Genomic DNA, 22,228 nt, shown 5'->3' with positions numbered 1-22,228 from the left:
TATTTGGGTGAGAAGTGCTATCTATTTTTGGTTATGTCGTTTCTTCAAGTTCCTGCAATTCCCGGTTCTTACTATGTACGGCTCGCAAGCCTCCCTGCCCTCCACGTAGTGTCCGACCACACTTCCGGCAAAAACCCAGGACCTGACCACTAGAAGCAGCCTCACAAACACAGGGCTAACAGCCGCTTCAGCTGCCTGCCCCCTTCCTCCGGAATCCTGGGAGATGCTGGGAAACAACCGACACTTTCCAGTAACACCACTTCTCGAATCCTTTTCTTTAGTTCTACTGGGGTCAGAAAATCAACGCTTAAAAATACAAGTTACACTGCTTGACGGAGAAGAGTCCAGCAAATGCAAAAATACTAAAAGTTAGTACAGAACTATTTAAAAATAATTTATTACACCTGATGTTTCTCTTTCCCAAGAGATTGTAGAACTATCCCCATTTAAAAAAAAAAATCCTTGAGAAATCAGCAGGGGGCAGTATGTTAATTACAATTTGCAGGTGGGAAAAAAATTCAGGCTTTGAATTTTAAGTTGCACTTGTCCTCAAAATACCCATGTGCTTACATAAGTTACACCACAAATATTTTCCCAGTTACACTGATTTGGAAGTGTTATTTTGAGCCCCATTGTTTAGAATAACACTAAGAAGCTGAACCGTGTTAATATTCAGAAATTCCAGTACTAAGCCATTTGAAGGAAAGGCAAGAAATTCACATTTTTATGCAAGCAGCAAATGAGAAACACTGTGGTTTCCCCAAACCCCCAAAACGCCAATGTTCACGATGTTAACACCGTTGTCACCTTTCACACATCTTTGCGCGATCTTTGAAAGTTTCACAGACCAAGTCACGTTGTTTCCGAATGTGAATTCACTGTAAGTGGCTTGTCAGTTGGGCTCATTTGACAGCACTCAAGGTTGCAGCAGTAATTGCCCTTCCTTGTTAAATATTCTAGCAGCACTTGCTGCGGTGTTGAAAGTTTTATCATCATTATGAGAGGATATTCTTTTTTTTCCCGTGGTTCACTTAATTTTAGCTTCAGAGCATTTAGGAAAATGGTCCCTGACAGGTGTGAACTTGAGTTTTGAGGGAATTGACAAATAAAGTAAAAAAGAAAAAGAAACTCAAGAACGGGCCATGCTGGGTAAGAGCAAGTAAGAGATGTTGGCATCCTTCTGTTGGAAGGCATGCCTGCCAGTGCTGTGATGGTATAAGCCTGCGTAAACCCAGAGGTCCAGGTGATGGGAAGCGGTTGGCCATGTGTGTCAGGGTAAACGAGATTAGGTCCTAAGGCCGTACTCTGACAACCTCTACTCTAAACAATGGTGTCTGAACAGGGTTAGGTCACAATACAGGGAGGTTCTCTAAGGTGGCCCTATTACGGGGCCCAGCTGTATGCTTTACCTGTCTACCATATATTTTCAAAGAATGAAGTAAAAGACTCCATCCTCCAAGTTATTTTCTGGTTATGCTTACAAGGGGTCTCCGCCTAAAAGGAGTTTTTAGCTCAGTAAATAGAACTATAAGAAGGGGTTAGTTCTTTGAATAGCTAACTACGATAGTAACTTCTGAGATAAGAAATCAACTAATTAAACCAAGAGAGATTCACACATTTTAATCTGATTCCTAGAGTAACAGGCTCAAAACATTGGATTTAACCCATTCAGTTGAGGCAGGGAATAGGTCCCTGTTTCTTAAGGACTATCAGTTTGTCATACTCCAAAGATCAACGACAAAAGGCCCTTTATCTTGGGACAATTACTGGCTGTGTGCAGAAGGAAATAAGATACAAATCCACCCTGCCAGCACACCCCCTAGTGGAATTTCAGCATAGTACAACTTGGGGGTCCAAAACCATCCCGGGGATTTAGGACTTCACACAGGCTCGAGCGCACTTTTCCAAGTGCAGTGCCTGTAGCTGCGTGCGGTGAGGTGCCTCCTTCCCTGAGCGCTCCAACACAAGCTAGCCAACCGCACACGTCCTCTCTGCATCCAGCCACGCAGGCAGACAGCGGGGTTAGACAGAGGCAACTTGCCTACTTATCTTAATTGAAATAGGCTTTAATTTTAGTTTCTGAAAGAACTAGAACAGAAATTTTAGATGAATCTGCTATTAATATTCCTCCACTCAAGAAAAAAACTTAAATAAAAAGGGGTTTCCTACTTTAAAAAAATCATTCCACCTTCCCAGGGAGGTTATTAAACTGCTTGGAAAGTGTTTTCTGATTGTCACATCTTAGGTATGTTCAAGTTACTCAAGTCAATTCACTAGAATTTGCCAAAGATCTTGAAAAATCTGAAAAATGGTTAGGGTAAAAACAAACGAAAAGAAAGAGAATAAGTTGAGAATGTGAGCAGTTAAGCATTTAACCATAGGGTCTGTAGCCCTCCTCGGGGCCGCAGTGACCCGATCACGCATCGGATCCAGTGGCTGAGGGCTCTACCGGGCATTCTCCACTCAGTCTTTCTGAAAAAGCTGTCCCAGCAGTGTTAGCCTTAGCGCAGACTAACGGATGCTTCCTCTTTGACATGCCGTATAGATTAATTTCTACCTGGGCAGACACTGGATAAAGCCCTGGATGTAGAAATAATGAGGGAAAAAAGAATACCAAGTTTGCTTCCAGGAATCTAGATAAACAGCACATAATCAAACAAGAGAGGTCCATTCCCTGAACCAGGAACTTGACACTATTCTACAAGGACTGCCCCCTTAGTATATAAAGACACTATGAAGTCAACATGAAAAGATTTTGAATGTATTCGCTTTTCTTTCTCAGGAGTAGTGATACTTGTCTGAACTATTCAACTTTTGTCTCCCCAGTAAGACAGGACCCAAATGGCAGAAGAGCTGAGTGTGCCGGGCCCTGTCAGGCCCAGCGTGGTGTCCAGCCTGGCTGGTGTTTACAGTCTGCCAGGGGGTGTAACAGGTGATGAGCTTGGAAGGCAGGTGGAAAGCAGCGCTGGAAGGCCTAAGCTGCCATGCTCACAAGCCTGGACTTCACGCTGTGAACAATATGGTCACACGGGGCTTGGGGTAGGTTCTAGTCAGCATCATCTTTAAGCAGGCATATAACAAACTCAAGTCTGCTTAGATCACCCTGGGTTGGGGAGCAAAGGCTGGAAACTGGAGAGAAGTTCAGAGGTTCTTTGTAGAGGCCAGGAAAGAGGTGAAAGAGGCACAGAGGAGGATGCGGGAATGGAAAGGAGGGGATTAAAGTACATGATAGCAACAGATCAGGCAGGATTTGGTGACCCATGAATGTGTGCGGGATGGAGAATTAAAGACACTGCTGATGTTCCCAAGCCTGGTACTGGCCACACCAGGGAGTTCAAGAAGGGGCAAAGAGGAATTCGTTCAGTTTTGAGGCTTGCTGGTTTTAGGGAATGCGTGGAAGAGCTGAGACAGTTGTATGAACTTGGGAACTCTTAGAAATCACAGTTGAAGCCACCGAAGTAAACAGATTACTCAACTAGAGGTGCACAGTGAGAAGAGGTCTGCGTGTGCCGTACTAAACACCCATCGTATCTCGGAGGTAGGGAGGCTAAGAGGATTGGGAAGACAGGAAGAGAAGCAGGAGAAAGGGGGCTTATCATGGAAGCTAGAGCACCAGCGTTTCAAAGAGATGGTCAACAGGCTCACGTTCTGTAGAAAGGTCACGTCACACATTGGATTTGGCCATTAAGCAAGCCCCTGCTATTTTTTCATATGACACTGGTTACTTAGCAATATTTTCTAAACAACTCAGATAACCAGACACAGATTACAACATTTATCAAAGGTGTTGGGAAGATTTTTATAGGATGGTTCCCTGCTCACACCAGTTATGTAAAGTGACAGTTTATCATGCCATAGATGTTTATTTCTAGTAGCCCTAGATTTGGGTCCAGCATGTAATATATCAAATATAGAAACTTAAAGCTCAGTGAGCATGTGATCTTATTTTACGTTAGGAAAGAAGGCTGTGAAATGACCCTGCTAGGTATAGAGCTCCAAGTATCCATGCAGCTGCTATCTAAAGAGATGTTTTATTCGGTTTTTAACTGTGACCGTGAGAATTAATAGATAAAGTAGGCTGACCCTATGTCAATTTACAGTTTGGTTCAAGACACAAAAAGTTTATTTCTGAAGCTCAAACATTTGATTTTTATGCATGTGAATTCATTTAATAACAAAAGCCAGCTCTAGTACAGACTTGAAAATACACCATGAATTTCAAGTTTTTAGTAGGGAAAACAATACTCTATAGAATTCTTAATATTATGCTTCGGAGGAGGAAGTATCAGTCAAATAATTTTATAAGAATAGAAATGTGTTTTTTTTTTAAATTCTAAATCTAAGAAGCCTTGACCACAACTAGATTTCTCTAACCAGAGATCAGAGGAATATAGTATTTGAGATTAAAAACCAGTAAATCACATAAGAACTTAAGCATTAATGATTAGGGACCATTCACGAGATATTAGGCGCAACCACAGCACTAATGTCTTTAAGTGCTACATTACTCAGATCTAGCTGGTGGGCTTTTACTTTTCCTGGATGGATTTTAACTAAATAGACTTTAGACACTTGGATATAGATAAATGCCTAATTCAGTAATTAGTATTTTAAAACTGTGAAACCTTTTAAGTTAAGTGGTCTATTAATTAACTACCAATTATCTTGTCTGACTATCATATCAATAGAAGTAAATTACCAACTAGCGGTTTGACAGATTTAGTCCTTTACCATGCAAAACTTCTTCAGAACATAAAAGGCCTGGAGTTAAATGCTTTTGCTTCCCCCTTTTGGTTAATCGGGGATCAATTTGCTGCTCTCGTATAAATGCCAAGTGCAGCTCTTTGGTCAAAAAGGATCTACAGATAAACTTTGTCTTTTAGAAATGGCAAGCAACGATTTTTTTTTTTTTAAGATTCCTCTTAAAAAATAACAAATGAAGCAATACTTAATGTTTTGGGCGAAACATGTGTTTGCAGTTGCTATATAGAGGCCAACTCTCCATGTTTCAAAGGATACTAGAGAGGTATTTTCAAGCTTTTGCACCTCACCCAGATACAGAGAGAACCTGAGTGGATTGTTTCTCTGACTTATGCCAAAATTCAAGTGCGCTGTACTGTACACATTCTCACGTTCTTGTCCTAACTGTGAATGTTGCACAACAGATTATGCTGATTAGAACCTACCTCAAATCTATCACTTCTTGACTGGTGACCAAGGGAAGGTTCCTAGGAGAGCTGCTGGTGATAGGAGAACACTGGATGGTAAAGTATCACAGCAGACTGGGGGGCTGTGCAGAATAATGCCAAGTACTGCAAAAGCTTCTAATGTGTATGTAAATAGGTTCGAGGTTAAGAAGCAAGGAAAGAACTGCAGCAGGAATCCTCTCCTTGAGGCTCGGCCACTGGCAAATATGAATGACTGCCATATAGTCAAATTGAGCTGATTCAAACTGGTCTATCAGCACCAGCCTTCTCAAAGTCGCTAGCCTTGCACCAATGAGCAGCGTCAATATACTACAGTAAAAAACAGGCTTACAGGTAGGGCAGGGAGAATGGAAAAGTTGTGGAGGAACACAAAAGGAGACAGACACAATAACGAATGTGAGACAGCCTCACTTTGAGATCCCGTCAATCTTATGCAGCTTGAATTAGTCCAACATAAGGCTTACCCTTTGAAACTTCAGAAGCCAGACCCATGTGAGCATTCTCTGAATAGGTTACCTTCTAAATATTTAAGCGGAAGCTTAGCCTATACTATCAAACATTTACTGAGTGACTAGGAGTAGAGTTTTGTTCCTGGCAGGGGAAAACAAACAGACGGCCATAACAAACTGCCTGCAGCCAGCTTGCCATCTACTTGGGGATCTCAGGGCACAACGAATCAAAAGTTACACCAAAGAGCACACACTGTGCGCAGAGGATGGGGGAGACAACAAACACCGCGAGAGATCAAGGGAAAGAAGAGGCAAGTCATTTAACGGCAGCCTCATCAGAAAACAACGGGTTGCACAAGATGGTCTCTAAGGATCCCTGCGGCTCTGATAAGCAAAAATGCCAGAAAAGGGCTGGAGTGGGGATGGAGGTTACATGAAGAACTTGAGCCAGGCCTCAAAAGATATGCGGAGCGGAGAAGTGGGCCTTCCAGGCTGGGGGAGTGGCACGAGGCATGGTTCAAAGGAGGAGCCCCCATAGCTCTTCAGTGAACGTCCACATGGTTTCTAGTTCACTGCCTATGACTTTACCTCTGGGTCAGGATCAACACGCTCTTTATTATGTTATGAACACAGACACCAACTGCTACTTAAAAGGCTGGTTAAAGATGATCTGTTCAAATGATGAACAAGTCTTTGCTCAGCTGATCCACTCTTTAAAATGTATGGGGCAACTTCTTTTCCCCACCCAGATGCAGTAAAAAGACATGCTGGTTATTTTTTCTGGAAGGGAAAAAGCACATGCCAATACATCTGGGAACAGTTACCATGAACATTTTCACCTAAGGGGACTACTGGAAGGGAAGCTGAATTCAGGTGGTAGCTTGTACCACTTAAACCTCGCCCCTCAAAACACACAAAATAAATCACTATAAAATTATAGTAAGTCTTCTTTTAAATTTTGGTTGCTAGAGCTCTTCTTAAAAGGTCTGTAAGTCTTGGCAAGGAGCCAGAAATTCCAACTCTAAAATGAATTTTTTGACTCAATTTAGAAAATAAATTCTTAAGTTTAGATGCTTAGGGGAAAAACAGCTGGAGAATTCAGGAGCCTCCCATATTTTAATATGAAGTGACGTCATTACTGTCAAAGCTTCCAAGAACTCCCTAAATTGATGTTAAGAGACGTTAAGCAACATCTCTAAGCAAAGTAAGGACTCTGAGAAGGTGGTATGTTCCTCCTTGGTATAGAGATTCAGGTCCACAGTAGTTTTTGTCGTTGGAAATTTGATTTAATTTTCTACTTAGAAGTATATCAACTGATGTGCATTTTCAAAGCGAAAGCAATGGATTTTCTATGCTTAATACACTCTAGCTCTCTTTTTATAGGATGTCTAGCAAAAAGAAGCTTCTTTTCTCTTACAAGTACCTAACTGCTTGTAAGAGCAATTGTATGGAGTTTGTATGGAGTTTCTTTAAAAATCTCGTTATGTTTGGGACTTCCCTGGTGGCACAGTGGTTAAGAATCCACCTGCCAATGCACGGGACACAGGTTTGATCCCTGGTCCAGGAAGATCCCACATGCTGAGGAGCAACTAGGCCCGTGTGCCACAACTACTGAGCTTGCACTCTACAGCCCACGTGCCACAACTACTGAAGCCCACGCACCTAGAGCCCGCGCTCCGCAACAAGAGAACCACGATAAGAAGCCCACGCACCACAACAAAGAGAGTAGCCCGCCGCTCGCCGCAACTAGAGAAAGCCCGCTCGCAGCAACGAAGACCTAACGCAGCCAAAAATAAATTAAAAGAAAAAAATCTTGTTATGTTTGAAACTGTACAATTCAGCAAAATATTCATGCAGAGAAGGTAGGCAAGATGGTTAAACTTGAGAGTATTTTGTGTAGGTAAAAGTTCATATTTTGGAAACCATACATCATCTCAGTCAAAGGTTATTGGAAAAAAACAATCCTGGTGTTGGTGGCTCATAACTAGCTGACCGACGGCTGGATATCTGTTTAAGGATGACAACCTGACTGAAATCAGCTGGCGTTTCTCTGGCAGCCTCATCCTTACCAGGCTTTAAATATGAAAACTACAGTCTACTTGCAATTTATGTGCATCTTTTATTTCAAGTGGTGGCTGTTTGTTTTACTCAGAATTATAAACACACAAGATTCTTGATACACTGTATTGCCAAGTTTATTCTGCTGTGCTGGCTTTTACTCACCTGATCCACTCCTTTGTCACTTGCCGCCTGTTCCTGTGGACCCCACAGCAGCAAGCACTTATATTCAGTTCCCCACCCCCGGTGCACACACACACAAGCACACTCAAAGCCCTCCAAACTGTATTTGGTAACCTCCTATGCGTTTAAAACATAGATATGAGTTAGCTCATGTCATTTAAATGTTCATTTCTAGAGCTCTGGAAATGAATTAAATAAAGCTCACGTTTAAAAATACAACATTAAAATAAGCTTCTTCCAGGGGCAGAGAAATGGTTTAATGTTCAAGGAGCAACATTTGAATAAGTACTTCTATAGCTAGATTAAGTTTTTAAAACAGTTGCTAAAAAATTAATGAGGTTTAATGTGACCTATTTAGGAGAAACAGTTCTTTGTTGTGTTCTGTTAGAAGGCTAAGCCGCCTATGGGAGAGAAAAAAAAAGAAAAACAACAAACCTATTTCCTTACCCTTTCTTTATTGGATCCTACCTGCCTACAAAAGAAAAGGAGAAATACTATGGGGGAAGAAAAGCAGAAAGTGGGTCAAGAGTGTACAGTTATGGGGAGAACTTCACACCTACCATTACTGAAGATAAATTTAGTTGCAAAACTGGGGTTAGTTTTGCCCCCAGAGCAGAAGGCCCTCCCCTCTCATCTATTTAGATGATGTAATAGCTCTGATGATTAGAAGCTGACATGGTGCATGTCCCTGGTTTGCCAGGTCTCACAACACCCCTGCCCTCTACATAGGGACTCTGTGGTCCTATCAAGGTGACTTCTGTTCTCCAAAGAGACGCATCCTCTAAGCTGAGAAAGTGCTGAGATATACCCCAACAGGACAATGTCACAGACCTTGGGGACAGTCAATGGATGGTAAAGGAACTGCCAGGGTGGCCTGACCACTCCCATGGGACCACAAATGCTGATCTCAGAATCTCTGGCACTTTCTAAAATGTGGCTGAGCAGTAATTTGGAAGCCTAAACTCTGACTTTAGGAATTCATAAGAACAACCAAAGTTTTACAAACTCAACAGAAAGTAAAATAAACAAACCCAGGGTTTTATGCTCCCTCTTGTTATTTTTATGGCAATCTTCCAAACTAGTTCAAAATGTTCAGTCCTCTACTCTCTCCAGAAATACTGAATTGGAGGGGAAAAAAAAAAGAAAACAATGATTTAATAGTAACCGGCATACGTTGTAATTCACCGGGGGAGGAGTGAAGTGGAAGTAAGCTTTGTGGTGAAAGAGTGCAGGTGGCTTTCAGGCTGGTCCCGAAGTCTCGCTCCCTCCCAGCCTTCCTGCTGAGTAGGGCCCAGTAATAAAAACAAGCATGTTTATACTTACCCAGAAGTGTGCGTGGCAATTGACCATCATGGTTCTCTCAATGAGCTCATCAGGACATTCCAGAAGGTGATGCCCAGAGACCACGCCAGCATTATTGACCAGGACTGAGACCTCGCCAACCTCCTTGCGGACCCTCTCCGCTGTCAGGTAGACATTCTCTCTCTTTCCCACATCACAGGTGTAGGTAAAAACCTGCAGGTTACAGTGGGGCAGAATTTCTTCCTCACCATTCCCAGCTGTCCTCAGAAGTCCAGATGAAGAAAAAAAAAATGGAACAGAGAAGGGATTGGGGGGGGTGCAAAACATGAGTCACGTGGCCATCAGTAGGACAAAGATCACACAAAACAAAAATCACTACAGTGAGCTTCAAATTTCTAACACCGTAAGCCTTGCCAATGACGGAGCTTACAGCTGCCTTCCTCCCCCAAAAGTCTTTGGGAATTACAGCAATTTACTGGATAACTCTGCTTAGGGGAAAATCATGTAATTGTGACAAGCCCAATACAAGTCAGACCTCATGGGATCGGCTTCCCGGAGCTAAAGACACCTGGAATGAACTGATCTCAGCCCAGAGAGTAACACCCCCTCCTCCCAAACACATGCACTACACACTCCTCTTTTTGGGGGAACAGTGGCCAGAAACAGCTCTTACTCTTTAGTATGTGCACCATCAAAATGGAAACTCATCTCAAGGTTCACAAATCAAAATTGTAATTAATGATCTGAATTCATCCAAAGCCAAGAAATCAACCAAGTTTCTGATAAAAAAGTGGGACTCACACTGGTTTGGTCTAACTGGAGTAGCTGAACTCCCCAAAGAAGCATTCTTATATAAACCAAGTTTACAGGTAAATATGCAATTTTACCATATAAGAACTCAATTTAAAAACCAAAAAAACCTTCCCTGTAAAACAACGACTGTTCCCTTTTCGGTTTGGGCAGGGAGCACAAAAATCTCTATTTGCTACCCTCTTACCAATGGTGAAAACATACTAGTTTTGACCTTCGATTTTCTGACCTAAAAGGCAAGTGCCAATACTTTTGGTGACAAATGATCAACATGGGGGAGGGGTGGTGCCCAAGTTAATCTTCCAGATATAGTTCAATGTTTTCCCTGGAGACGAAAAAATTGTCAAAAAAGCAAGAGCCATTACCAAATCTCCCAGACCCAAACTTATGGTCAGTTACGGTCTCCGCTTTGGCTTTTAAAAAAAAAAAATCTCAGATTCAGGTTAGTTAATAAATATCCAGAAATGCAGATTTCCTAAGGTTATCAAAAACATTGAATGAATTTTACAATAGGGCTTGAATCCTTCAAGCGTTTTCCCTTAAGAGAGGAGGTTACCTTTCAATCAGGCTGAGTATGTAACTAAAGTACTGACTTGTCTCTGGTGAAACAATGTTAATTATTTTCCCGTGGCTAAAGTTATAGTGAAATCATCAATGCTGCCCTAGTCTCAGCGGTTCAGACCGCAGTAACATATACACATGCATCAGTAGAGTCTGAGAACAACTTCCCAAAGACACTAGTTTCCCGTTCGCAAACGAGACTGAGACATTTCTTTAGGATTCAAACCGGTGGTAACAAGTTCCCTCGCCTTCCTTAGCCTCCGAGGGCTTGGGAAACCCCACAGTCGTGCTCCAAGGGACAGGACCTCCGTTAAGACAAGGCTTTAGCGCACTTTCTCCCTTCTAATACAGAGGTGATCGTGTTCCTTTATTAGGGGACAAATTCTACTCGCAGAGGACCGGGCTGGGGTGGGGGTGGGGGGTTCTCTTCCTCGAGAGCAGGGTTGACCGTGACAGTGGGGTTTCGGGGCCCTCCAGGGTAGGGCGCAGGGGTGGGAAGAGGCTTGACCCAACAATGCTCGGGTGCATGTCCCACTTACCTTGCAGCGCCGCGGCGTCCGCCGCCTCCAGGTCGCGGTAGATGTGGCGCACCATGCCCGCCGTCTCCTCGTTGCTCTGAGTGTTGATGTCCCAGAGCACCAGCAGGGCCCGGCGCCGGGCGAACTCGAGCGCGAAGAGGCGGCCCAGGCCGCTGCCGGCGCCCGTAATGAGGCACACCTGGCCAGCCACGCTCTTTTCCTTGGGCCGCACCAGCCAGCGCGCCGCGGCCAGCACGAACGCCCAGAGCACTTTAAAAGTGACCACGAAGAACTCCACCACGATGTTCATCGCGACGTCCGGGGCCCCGCACGAGCCCAGCGCCCGCGTCCGCGCCCACCCCGCGCCCCGCAGCCCCCGAGATGCCCGGGGGCGCTTGTCAGAGCTGCTGGGACCAGAAGGCTGCGCCCCGCGCCCGCCCCCGAGGTGCCCGCCGGGATGGAGTGCGCAGCGCCGCTCTCCGCTTGCGCGGGGCCACTCCCGCCCGGGCTCGGCGCGGTGGCCCCGGGCTGTGCCCGCCGCGGCAGCCGCCCGGCTCGGCGCCTCCTGCCGGCTGCCGCCCGCCTGTCCCGGAGCGCCCGCGCCGCAGGCCGGTCCCGCTGCAGCGGCGGTGACAGCCGCGAGTTAGGCGGCGCGCGCTGCTCTCATGGCCAAGCCGCCGCCGCCGCCGCCGCCGCCGCCGCCCGAGCGTCCCCGGAGCCGGCGCGGCGGCTCCCTCTCACTCCGGGGGAGGGGCGCGCAGCGGAGACGGCACGGGCGGGCCGGCCGCCGCGGGAGTTGTCAACTTGATCCAAGTTGCAAGAGGGTGGAAGAGTGGGGTGCGGGGCAGCGGGAACGCCAGGAAGGGGCGACTCGCTCGGTGCAGGAGAGCGCTCTCCAACGTCTTGCAGCTGCCTCCGCGGTCTCGTGTCCCCTGCCCTGCACTCCCCGCGGCTGTCACTCGGGCACCGGGCTCCGAAACGCAGCGCCACTTGCAAGTCGGAGCGCTCCCGACCGCCTCTGAGAAGGCTCCACACTCCGCGCTATATAACCCGCGACCGGGAAGAGCCGGCGGCGGCATCGGCCCTCCCTCGGCTCGGCCCTCCCCGCCCCCGGGCGCACCCCGCCCCCGGCCCAGCCCCCCGCCCGCTCGCCGCCCGCTCGCCGTCCGCCGAACCGCGGCGGGGCAGCCCCTCTCACATGGCCGTGGCCGCAGCCTCCAGCCCTCCTCGCACCTCCCTTCGCGGTTCACGCCCCCTGCCGTGGGGTGTCCCGGCCTCCGCCTGCCAGACCGGACGGTCGGCAGTGCCCCGGCCATCTTCCTTTGGCCGTCCGCTCCTCGCTTGTCCCCGTCTCGTCACTTTGGTTAACCAGGGGGCTCTGGGTGGCCCCGCCTGCGATCAGGCGCTGCGGAAGACAGCCCTGCAGGCTGGAGGAACGAAGAGAAGGACCTCGGCAGCGCGGCAACGGGCGTGCCGGTCTTCTACTGGGGTTGGCAAGGAGCCGAGAAGGCGGTCAAAAGCCGGCAGCAACTTCGAATCGTAGGCTTTGGAACGTAGGCTCAAAGGCTCTCAATTTCCCCGACTGGAATCACCACCGCCGTGGTTCCCTACCGACCCGGTCAAGCGTTGCCCTCCCGCCAGGCGGGCCGTGAAAGTGATGCATGCCGGGATTTGTAGTTCGCGCCCCGGTCGCGCGTCATTTGCATATATTACTGGGTAGAATTCGAGCCGTATCCTGTCAACGCAGCCCAGGGATTAGGACCCCGAGTTGTCAAGGTATCGGCACTCTTTTCTCTCATCATATTGGTTAAAGAGTCTAACCAATACATTAATTTTTCCCATACAGATTTTACTTGAAACTTGATCGTAAGAGGCTGAATCAGGCAGTTCTTAATTCTGCTTCTGCAATACGAGTTCTCAGTTCTGAGTTTTTTTCTGGCTTATCCTGGGACACCTATGAGTCTTGGGGCTTCACGCTCGCCGTCTTTAAGTGGAACAGCGCGCATGCGCCAACTTCCTCTTTCCCGGCTGGAACCATGGAAGGTGCTGAGTAAGTTTCTCCTCGTCCTCTCGAGAATCCTCCTCCATCCCCGAAACCAGAGGCTTTTGTCTCACTCTCTCTCGTTCCATCTGTAATCTGTCTCTTTGTCGACTTACCTGTGTGTTTGTGGAGTTGTGTGACACTCCTGGTGGTCTTAGGCTGAAATGGGCTTCAGGAGGCCTTGGGGCGAGGTTTTGGAGTTACCGGGAACGAGGTGTGAGAGCTGAATATGTGCGGAACCGACAGGTTGTCCAGTCTCTCGTCTTTTGAAGGAGGCTCAGAATCTCTGAATGGGGTTCTTTTTCTTTAGCTGGCATTTGTCCGAAGCGTCCCTGCTGTCAGGTCTCTGCTTACAGCATATGGAGCTTGAGGCTTGAACCAGGGTTGTCGTTGGGGGTTTGTTTGAGGTTTTTTTTTTTTTTTTCTCTTGAGACTCTTAAGTGCTCTTAGACTCACACTCACTAATAGTCTAGGGATCAGTGTCTTGCGGCAGCCTTTTACTCTGCACGGTTTGCTCTCGGCATTTTTGTTGTCGTGGGACCCCGGGAGTGATGGTAGATTAAATGTGAATTTGTTATTTTTGTGACTCGTTTAAAGGAAGTGGTCCGTGTTAGAGGTAAAGATTACTGGCATAGGAATTTTCTAAAATCTGCATCTTACACCGTAGCACGCTACAGCGGTTAAAGAAAGGTACCTTTGAAGTCAGTGGTGATAGTAGTGTTAAGAGAGAGCGCTCAGTACAGAATGGGAGTGCTGCAGTGCTGTGAGCTTTCTGAATTAACGCTCTGTCTGCTAATGTTAGGGAGAAGAAAAAGAAGGTTCCTGCTGTGCCGGAAACCCTTAAGAAAAAGCGAAAGAATTTCGCAGAGCTTAGGATCAAGCGCCTGAGAAAGAAATTTGCCCAGAAGATGGTAAGTAAACTTCTTTGAGGCACCAAGTTAAAAGGCCCTACGATTGAAAATGAGGTGAATGTTTTTAACAAGGCTTGTTTACTTCAGCTGCTGTACCAGTGAGCATGGTTAACTTAGAACGACCTTTCCAAGTGAAGTTAGTTGTCTCCCTCTTGCAATGTTAACGCATACTGTAGTGAGAAAGCTTCAAGGGAAGGGTTTTCTTGGAAAGAACTGATACTGCTAGTTGTGTTTGGGAGCTAAAAAGCAGATGAACAACTGATGTTGGTTTTCAGCTTCGAAAGGCAAGGAGGAAGCTCATCTATGAAAAAGCTAAGCACTATCACAAGGAGTACCGGCAGATGTACAGAACTGAGATTCGAATGGCTAGGATGGCAAGAAAAGCTGGCAACTTCTACGTACCCGCGGAACCCAAATTGGCATTTGTCATCAGGATCAGAGGGTAAGTTCAGTTTTTACTGCATTCTGGTTTTCAAGGGAAAGCTACACAATCCCAGTAAAATTTCACAGTACTTGTGGGGACCTTGGTTGTAAAACATTGGAATGAAAATATTTGGGTGGTGAGGAGAGTAATTTAGTGATTGTAAGCCCTGTGCCCTAAGCATCTATCCATTCTCGAATTGAGCACTTGAGTTCAGGGTCCTGGAGGTTACCTTCAAAAGCAGTTAAATTGGAGCCTCATAAGTGCTGTGACAAAGATGTATGCAAAACTAGCAGTAATAAGAGTGTTAGGGAAAGTTGTAAACGTGAAAGGTATGTGTCAAAAGACAGTTTACTTGCAGGGGAGGCAAGCTGGCAGAGGTAATAGAATACAGCTAACTAAAGGGAAAAGTGGTCTTTGTAACATGCGAGGCTTCTTATTTAGGTGTGACACGTGTTGCCCAAAATTGTAATAGTTAGTTTCTCGTCTTTTACTAGTAAAAATTCTGATAAAAGCTAAATGAATTTTTTGTATTTTTTCATTGCAGTATCAATGGTGTGAGCCCAAAGGTTCGAAAGGTGTTGCAGCTTCTTCGCCTCCGTCAGATTTTCAATGGCACCTTTGTGAAGCTCAACAAGGCTTCAATTAACATGCTGAGAATTGTGGAACCATACATTGCATGGGGGTAGGTGTCTTTGATTTCTGTTTGGTAAACTGGCAGGTGTTTTGACAGTGATAGTCTTATTGGGTCATTTATATCTGTATTTCCATATTTAGGTACCCAAACCTGAAGTCAGTAAATGAATTGATCTACAAGCGTGGTTATGGCAAAATCAACAAGAAGAGAATTGCCCTGACGGATAACGTGTTGATTGCTCGATCTCTTGGTAGGTTCTACCTCTTTGGGGAAAAGTTATTATTATTAATTATAAAAGTTATTGAATCAGACAAAATGATATTTTTTGGCATCTTGTGGCCTGATTTTTCTCACTATTATGCATCTTCCTTTATTCCCTACAATATTTATGAAAAATGGAGGTATGATTTCGTTGGCTTGAGCTGTATCTTTGTAAATAAAGTCATGTATTTCCTTCTTTGTTACTTTACTCTTGATTTACTTCTAATTCTTTATGTCACAGCCTATCTTAATGCCTTAAAAATTTAATAGTCTCAAAATAAACAGTTTTAGTAACTTTAAATCATCTTGATGATTTATGTTCAGGCAAATACGGTATTATCTGCATGGAGGATCTGATTCATGAGATCTATACTGTTGGAAAACGTTTCAAAGAAGCAAACAACTTCCTGTGGCCCTTCAAATTGTCTTCTCCACGAGGTGGAATGAAGAAAAAGACTACCCATTTTGTAGAAGGTGGAGATGCTGGCAACAGGGAAGACCAGATCAACAGACTTATAAGAAGGATGAACTAAGGTGAGCAGCTACATCCTGAAAGAAGTTTACTTAATACTGGAGGAAAAATGACTATTGTGGTAAGGGTTTGGTTTGAGTTCTAAGCAGCATTTAGTGGGGCGGCGGGGGGGAGGATCAACCATCATATATGATCGCAGTTGGTTTGGTTTCTCCTTTTGAGGACATTTATGGAGGGAAGAAAAAGCCTTTTTTTCCTTCCTACTTAATAGTGGAAACTGAATTGGTGTTTCTTACAACTTCCTGGTTTATGTTAATTCTTAGTTATTAAGGTGTTTAATGGGTTTTTTTCCCTTCCTTTCAGGTATCTACCATGATTATTTTTGTAATCCGGTCAGTTAATAAACAGTGACTGCTCTCAAATTGAAATGTATTGTTGTCTTGGTGACTTTTTGTTATCTTTTCTCAGCTGTCCCCTAACTATTGTGGCAAATCTTGGTGTGACACAGTTAAGTCACATCAACAGCCTGTTGCGTGTAAAACTTAGGGTCCAGTTTGTATCTTGTGAAAAACATTCCTGGGGTTTATTGAAGATTTTCCTGTACGAAGTCCTGATTTTTCACTTTTGAGTTGGCCAAAATGGGTCTATTCTAAGAAAGCCCATTTCACAGGCCTTTGTGCATGAGTAAAGGTTCAGTTTACAAATAAAAATCCGTTGCTGAAATTCCATTTTCTCAGGCTTTGGCTTGCCTATAAAGTAGTGAGTAAATGTGTCATTTTCATTTTGCATTTCACTTTTATGTTTTTGCTTTGCATCTTCTACCCATACTTACGTGAGTTCCTAATAATTCCACTACGTATTGTGTATATCAAGAAGGAAGAAATGAAATGTGCCCATGGATGCAATTTATTTGGAGCACCTAAAGAAGTCATGAGAATACTAGTGAGCAAAAACTTGAAATAGAAAGCCTTTTATAAATAACATTCCCTGTATGTTTTTATGTATCATCTCACCTAGGCTAGCAAACCTGAAAGTTTAAAGTGTAGTGTAACAGGAAGTACATAAAATAAAAGGAAAAAGGTTTATGATTCTCACTGATAGCGCCAAGGGTATGATGCCGTATGAAATAGATGCCCTATTCTTTTGATTTTGTTGCACCAGAATCATCACTTTAGTATTTGAAAGTTGCTAGACAAATACATTTAAATTCTTGGATGTTGGAAGCTATTTGGAATAGTGAGTTTAGGGTCAGTGAATCCTGGAGGGAAATCAAGGTTATAGTTTATAAAACCAATGTTACATGTATACATGTCTATAGTGTTTTGCAAGAAATTTAATATCTTGGTAAACAGTTGGATCAATGTATAACAAAATCATACATTAATCTCTTGGTGGAGCCTCAAAGTCTTTAAGTTTTGAAATTACCTGTTTTGTTTTACTGCTTTGGTAGGTAACTACACAGTATAGCCCACGAGTCTTTGCACAACCAGTATTCTGAACGGTAGGAGTGGCTCAGAAGAAAACATGTAATTACTGTAATAAAGTTGATCAGGTGGCATATTGCTAACTACCTAGGCATGTAGGATTTGGAATAGTAATAGAAATGGCATTCTATATATGGGATGGTGGTATTTAATAATGTTTTTTTCAAAAGAATTAACTTTTTAAGAGCAGTTTTAGGTTCACAGCAAAGCTGAGTGGAAAGTACAGAGTTCCATTATACCCTCCTGCCCCTAAACAGCCCGTCTCCCCCACTCTCAGCATTGAGTGGCACATTTTTTGCAGTCCATGGATGTTGACACATCATTACCCAAAATAGCAAATACTGGTGAAGCAGGTGAGGCGGATAGGAAGATCTGTAGGTATATGGAGGGGAAAGAAACAGTGTTTGGGCTGTACATGTCCTCTGCAGACACGTTTGTTTTCAGTCCTGGAAATTCACTGTCCACAGTTTCCGAATGTGGCTAGAGGACCAGAGGATAGGGAGATGTATGAGAGAGTTTGGAAGTGGGGAGGACATCTGGGAATATGGTAGATAACTAAAGCAATGGGAATAAACAAAAAAAGCAATCTGTCAGGTGACAGTTACAGCTGTCAGATTGCTAGGGAGTAAATTGGGATAATCATTTGCCTTCACAGGATTGTAAGGATTAAAACTGAACATGAGAATATTTTGTGAACTATTAGAACCTGTTGAAATGCACCTTAATATCTTATTTTACTTAACTCCCCTGAAAGTGGTGTCACTTTCTACAAGAGATCATCCACATCCACTAGAAGGCTAACCAACCTCTGATGAAAGTCTGGGCCACCCAGGTTCTACTTACACAAAGATTCACTTCACATACATTGCCTTTTTGTACCCTTCAGAGTTCCAGCTTTATTAGGCCTTCCCCTAGCTACCCTAGTTTAGTTGTTCCCGGTGTTTCCTGGTCTTGCTTACCTTTCAAGGTTCCTTTGTGGTAAACTGGATTAAGAATGCTGGCGCTGGAGCCAAACTGCATGAATTCATATCCAGCTTCCACTTAATAGTTTGAGCCATTAAATTACTTCATCTCTGGTTCCTTACCAGCAAAATGGGGGAAATAATAGTACCTAATTTCATAGGATTTTAGTGAAGATTAAATATGTCAGGTCATGGAAAATGCTTAGGGCAGTGCCTGGCCCAAAGTGCTAAGTAAATGCTGTCTGCTGTGTAACTTGAGCACTTAGCAGGGGTGTACAAAGGAAAATAGCCTCTGCTTTCTTGTGTTAGTGGGCAAGATAGACTTAACACAAATATAAGTGCTACACAAGGATGTCTAGGATGGGACAGATCCTTGAAATGTCATTGGGGACTACCTGCAGGGGAAGATTGACAACTTTCTGTTCCCACTGTTTTCCTTTACAGATTTGGTATCAAACTAGCCAAAACATACACGTGCCTCATTCAAGTGCTCCCTTCTCTTCAGCAGTTAACTTTTTAAGGTGGGCTTTTATTCATCCTACCCAGTACCTGACATAACTTATAGTAGGCACTAAGTATTTGTTTTCTATCACTGCTGTCACAAATTACCACAAACTTAGGTGACTTAAAACACAAGTTTCTTAACAGCTTTGAAGGTCAGAAGTTCAAAATCAGTTTAACTGTGCTAAATCAAGGTGTCAGCAGGCCTTCCTGCCTTCCGGAGCCTCTAGGGGAGAATCTGTTTCCTTGCAGTTTCCAGTTTCTAGAAGCTGCTTACAATTCTTGGCTTGTGGCCTCTTCTCCATCTTCAAAGTGTAACCTCTGTTTCCATCCTTCCATCATCTCTGGCTCTGATCCTCCTGCCTCCCTCTTTTATGGACTTTTGTGATTATGTTGGGCCACCCAGATAATCCAGGATAATTCCCCATCTCAAATTCCTTAATACTGAATATAAGTACATCTGCAAAGTCTACATAAGGTAGCGTATTCACAGGTTCTAGAAATTAGGGCAGGGAGATATTTGAGAGGGCCATTCTTTGATCTTTAATTTATGGCTCCCAGCTATATTTTTTCTTGTTCCTCAAAAATGAAAACCTTCTAATGTACGGTCTTGGCACTTGAAATCTTGTGTCTGGAACACTCAGCCCTGAGGAGGTCTGTGTACTTGGCTTTTTCATTCTGGATAAAGATCTCTGACATCTCTTCATGTAACCTTGTTTTTTGTTTTTTTATAGTATCTTTTACTATCAGAAATCATTTTTCCATTTACTTGTTATCTGTTACTTTTCCCAGCCACTCAAGATTTGAGTATCAGGTTTGAGTCTTAGCCTCCTCTATTCCAGCAGTTAGAGAACAATGCCTAGTGCATTGCAGGTCCTTTGCTTTTTTGCTTGAGTGAATCAAGCCTTTTATGGACAATAGCCATTTAAAATTTTGCATCTCCAGTGTTAGCACATTTTAGTCCTTGGGTGTTTGGGTGGGGAATGGTGAGAGGAGGAGTGGAAGCTTATGGAGATTAGATAGATATTGTTTTACTCAGGAGGACTTGGGAAAATGAGTTTTATCGTGTAGGGGTAATAGTATGTGAAAATATGTTAGAGGAATATAGGAGATGGTTCCTGCTGTGAGGATTAGGAAGTTTCACAGAGGAGGTCGAATTTGGGCACCTGTTGGTAGAACAGCGTGAGCCAAGGCAGAGAGTTGGGTTTAAGTGTCAGTGAGGGGTGTGGTAGCCAAGAGGAGGGGACAGCAAACTCAAAACAGACCGATTTAATAAACATTTGGTCATATATTGAGGGCTAGTGTACACTTAATCCACCTTATCCTGGGTGGGTGGTTCTCCACTGTGAGTGCAACTCCAGAACTGAATTCTTAATTGGTTTGGGGATGGGCCCAGGCTTTTTCCCTTTAAAGTCTCCATGTGATTTTTTTTTAACATCTTTATTGGAGTATAATTGCTTTACAATGGTGTGTTAGTTTCTGCTTCACAACAAAATGAATCAGTTATATATATTCATATGTTCCTATATCTCTTCCCGCTTGCATCTCCCTCCCACCCTCCCTATCCGACCCCTCCAGGCAGTCACAAAGCACCGAGCTGATCTCCCTGTGCTATGCGGCCGCTTCCCACTAGCTATCTACCTTAGGTTTGGTAGTGTATATATGTCCATGCCTCCCTCTCGCTTTGTCACAGCTCACCCTTCCCCGTCCCCATATCCTCAAGTCCATTCTCGAGTAGGTCTGTGTCTATTCCTGTTTTACCCCTAGGTTTTTCATGACATTTTTTCTTAAATTCCATATATATGTGTTAGCATACGGTATTTGTCTTTTTCTTTCTGACTTACTTCACTCTGTATGACAGACTCTAGGTCTATCCACCTCATTACAAATAGCTCAATTTCGTTTCTTTTTATGGCTGAGTAATATTCCATTGTATAGATGTGCCACATCTTCTTTATCCATTCATCCGATGATGGACACTTAGGTTGTTTCCATCTCCGGGCTATTGTAAATAGAGCTGCAATGAACATTTTGGTACATGACTCTTTTTGAATTATGGTTTTCTCAGGGTATATGCCCAGTAGTGGGATTGCTGAGTAATATGGTAGTTCTATTTGTAGTTTTTTAAGGAACCATGTGATTTTTTTAATGTGCAGCCTATTCTATTAGGGAAGTATACCACTGTCCCCATTTTTTAGACGAGGGGCTAACTTTCCCGTCTCCCAGGGTCACACAACTAAGTGGTTAGGTTCCAGGTCTAATGTGAGTTGGTTTTCTTAACCAGAAGAGCTAGGAAATGTTAGTATCAAACTTAATGAAAACAAAAGTGGTGTGCTGAGAGCAGTTTCAGGAGTTCTGTGGGATCCGAAACCACAGCCCAAGTTTGCAGCCCTAGTGGAGGGGTCAAGAAATGAAGACAGGGTTTGGAACAACTTGGTAAGAGTATATATACATAGGCTAAGCCACTACTGTCTTAGGCCGCTAGGCTTCCCAGCTAGGGAGGATACGTGCGCCGAGACTTTCACCAAAGAACCTCGACAGTGGAGGCGTAGAACGCGGAATCCGGGAGCGCACGATGAGGGAACTCGGGAAGGCTACGTCACTTGCTGAAGATTGCTCTAGTCAGGTACTGCTGGTCCACTCTCAGCAGTACTCTGGAGAGCCTGGTTAGTTTGAATCTTAAAAATGCAACCCAGAGAACCGAACCTCACCAACCTTGTCCAACTGCCCACTACCCACCCTGTCTACAGTGGGTGGCGCCACTTTCGTGCCGCACTGACCTGGTGTCACGACTGAGGCTCGTTTCCGCAGCCTCCTGCCACCCCACCCCCTGCAGCCGTGACTCCGACTGCGGCGGCCCCCTACAGTAGTCCAGTGAGTCCTATTGGTCTCCCCAACGCCCAGGCACCATCCTGGCGCGGCAACCTGACTTGCCGCCCGGAGTCCTGCGGGACGGCGCCGGGTGACCGCCCGGAAGGCATCCCGGAAGCTCCGGGCGCCTAGCAACGGGCGCGCTTCGGGCTGGCGGGGTGGCGGCCGCAGCAGCCTCTCGCCGGGCGGGGCGGGGCGGGGGTGCGCCGCGCTCCCGAGCGTCGTCGGGCTGCAGGCCGCCGAGCATGATCGTCCCGAGAGCGGCGCCCGAGCGAGCGCGCGGCCGCCCGCCCCGCCTCGCCGCCGCAGTCAGCCCAGCGGCTCTGCAGGTCTGGGCCGGTGGTTCGGCTCAGCTCCGGGCCGCCAATGGCTCCCGCGCTGCCCGGTGCCCCCGCCCCAGACCTGGGCGCCGCCGCCGCGGGCCAAGCCGGAGAAGAAGCCCCTCCCCTCCACGGCGGAGCTGCGGGGACAGTGACTGCGACCGGTCCCGGGGAACCCCGGCCAGGGGCGTGCCGGGGGTGGAGGGGACGGAGGGTGGCCGGGTCAGGCTTGAAAGGGAGGTGGGTTCCTGAAGTCAGC

General features: G+C 45.2%; 2 protein-coding genes across 2 annotated transcripts in view; one reads left to right on the top strand and one right to left on the bottom strand.

Moving 5' to 3' along the window:
• RDH10 (retinol dehydrogenase 10) overlaps positions 1 to 11,528 on the bottom strand; it is a 28,086-nt gene extending 16,558 nt beyond the window's left edge. The window contains exons 1-2 of the mRNA XM_060127388.1: positions 11,110 to 11,528; positions 9,221 to 9,456 (exon numbers count right to left, since the gene is read on the bottom strand). Coding sequence (XP_059983371.1) covers positions 9,221 to 9,456; positions 11,110 to 11,398 — 525 coding nt within the window. The 5' untranslated portion in view covers positions 11,399 to 11,528. The remainder of the gene's footprint in view (positions 1 to 9,220; positions 9,457 to 11,109) is intronic.
• A 1,564-nt stretch (positions 11,529 to 13,092) lies between these two features.
• Positions 13,093 to 16,263, top strand: RPL7 (ribosomal protein L7). The gene is made up of 7 exons (XM_060127389.1): positions 13,093 to 13,138; positions 13,932 to 14,040; positions 14,316 to 14,482; positions 15,009 to 15,146; positions 15,239 to 15,348; positions 15,684 to 15,893; positions 16,195 to 16,263. The coding sequence occupies exons 1-6, from the start codon at positions 13,125 to 13,127 to the stop codon at positions 15,890 to 15,892; spliced, it is 747 nt and encodes a 248-aa protein (XP_059983372.1). The 5' UTR covers positions 13,093 to 13,124; the 3' UTR covers position 15,893; positions 16,195 to 16,263.
• Positions 16,264 to 22,228: the final 5,965 nt, after the last annotated feature.

The sequence above is a fragment of the Lagenorhynchus albirostris genome, chromosome 17 (genome assembly GCF_949774975.1).
Source record: "Lagenorhynchus albirostris chromosome 17, mLagAlb1.1, whole genome shotgun sequence".
Lineage (NCBI taxonomy): Eukaryota > Metazoa > Chordata > Mammalia > Artiodactyla > Delphinidae > Lagenorhynchus > Lagenorhynchus albirostris.
Note: the sequence above shows the minus strand (reverse complement) of the source record. Positions and strands in the feature narration are given on the sequence as shown.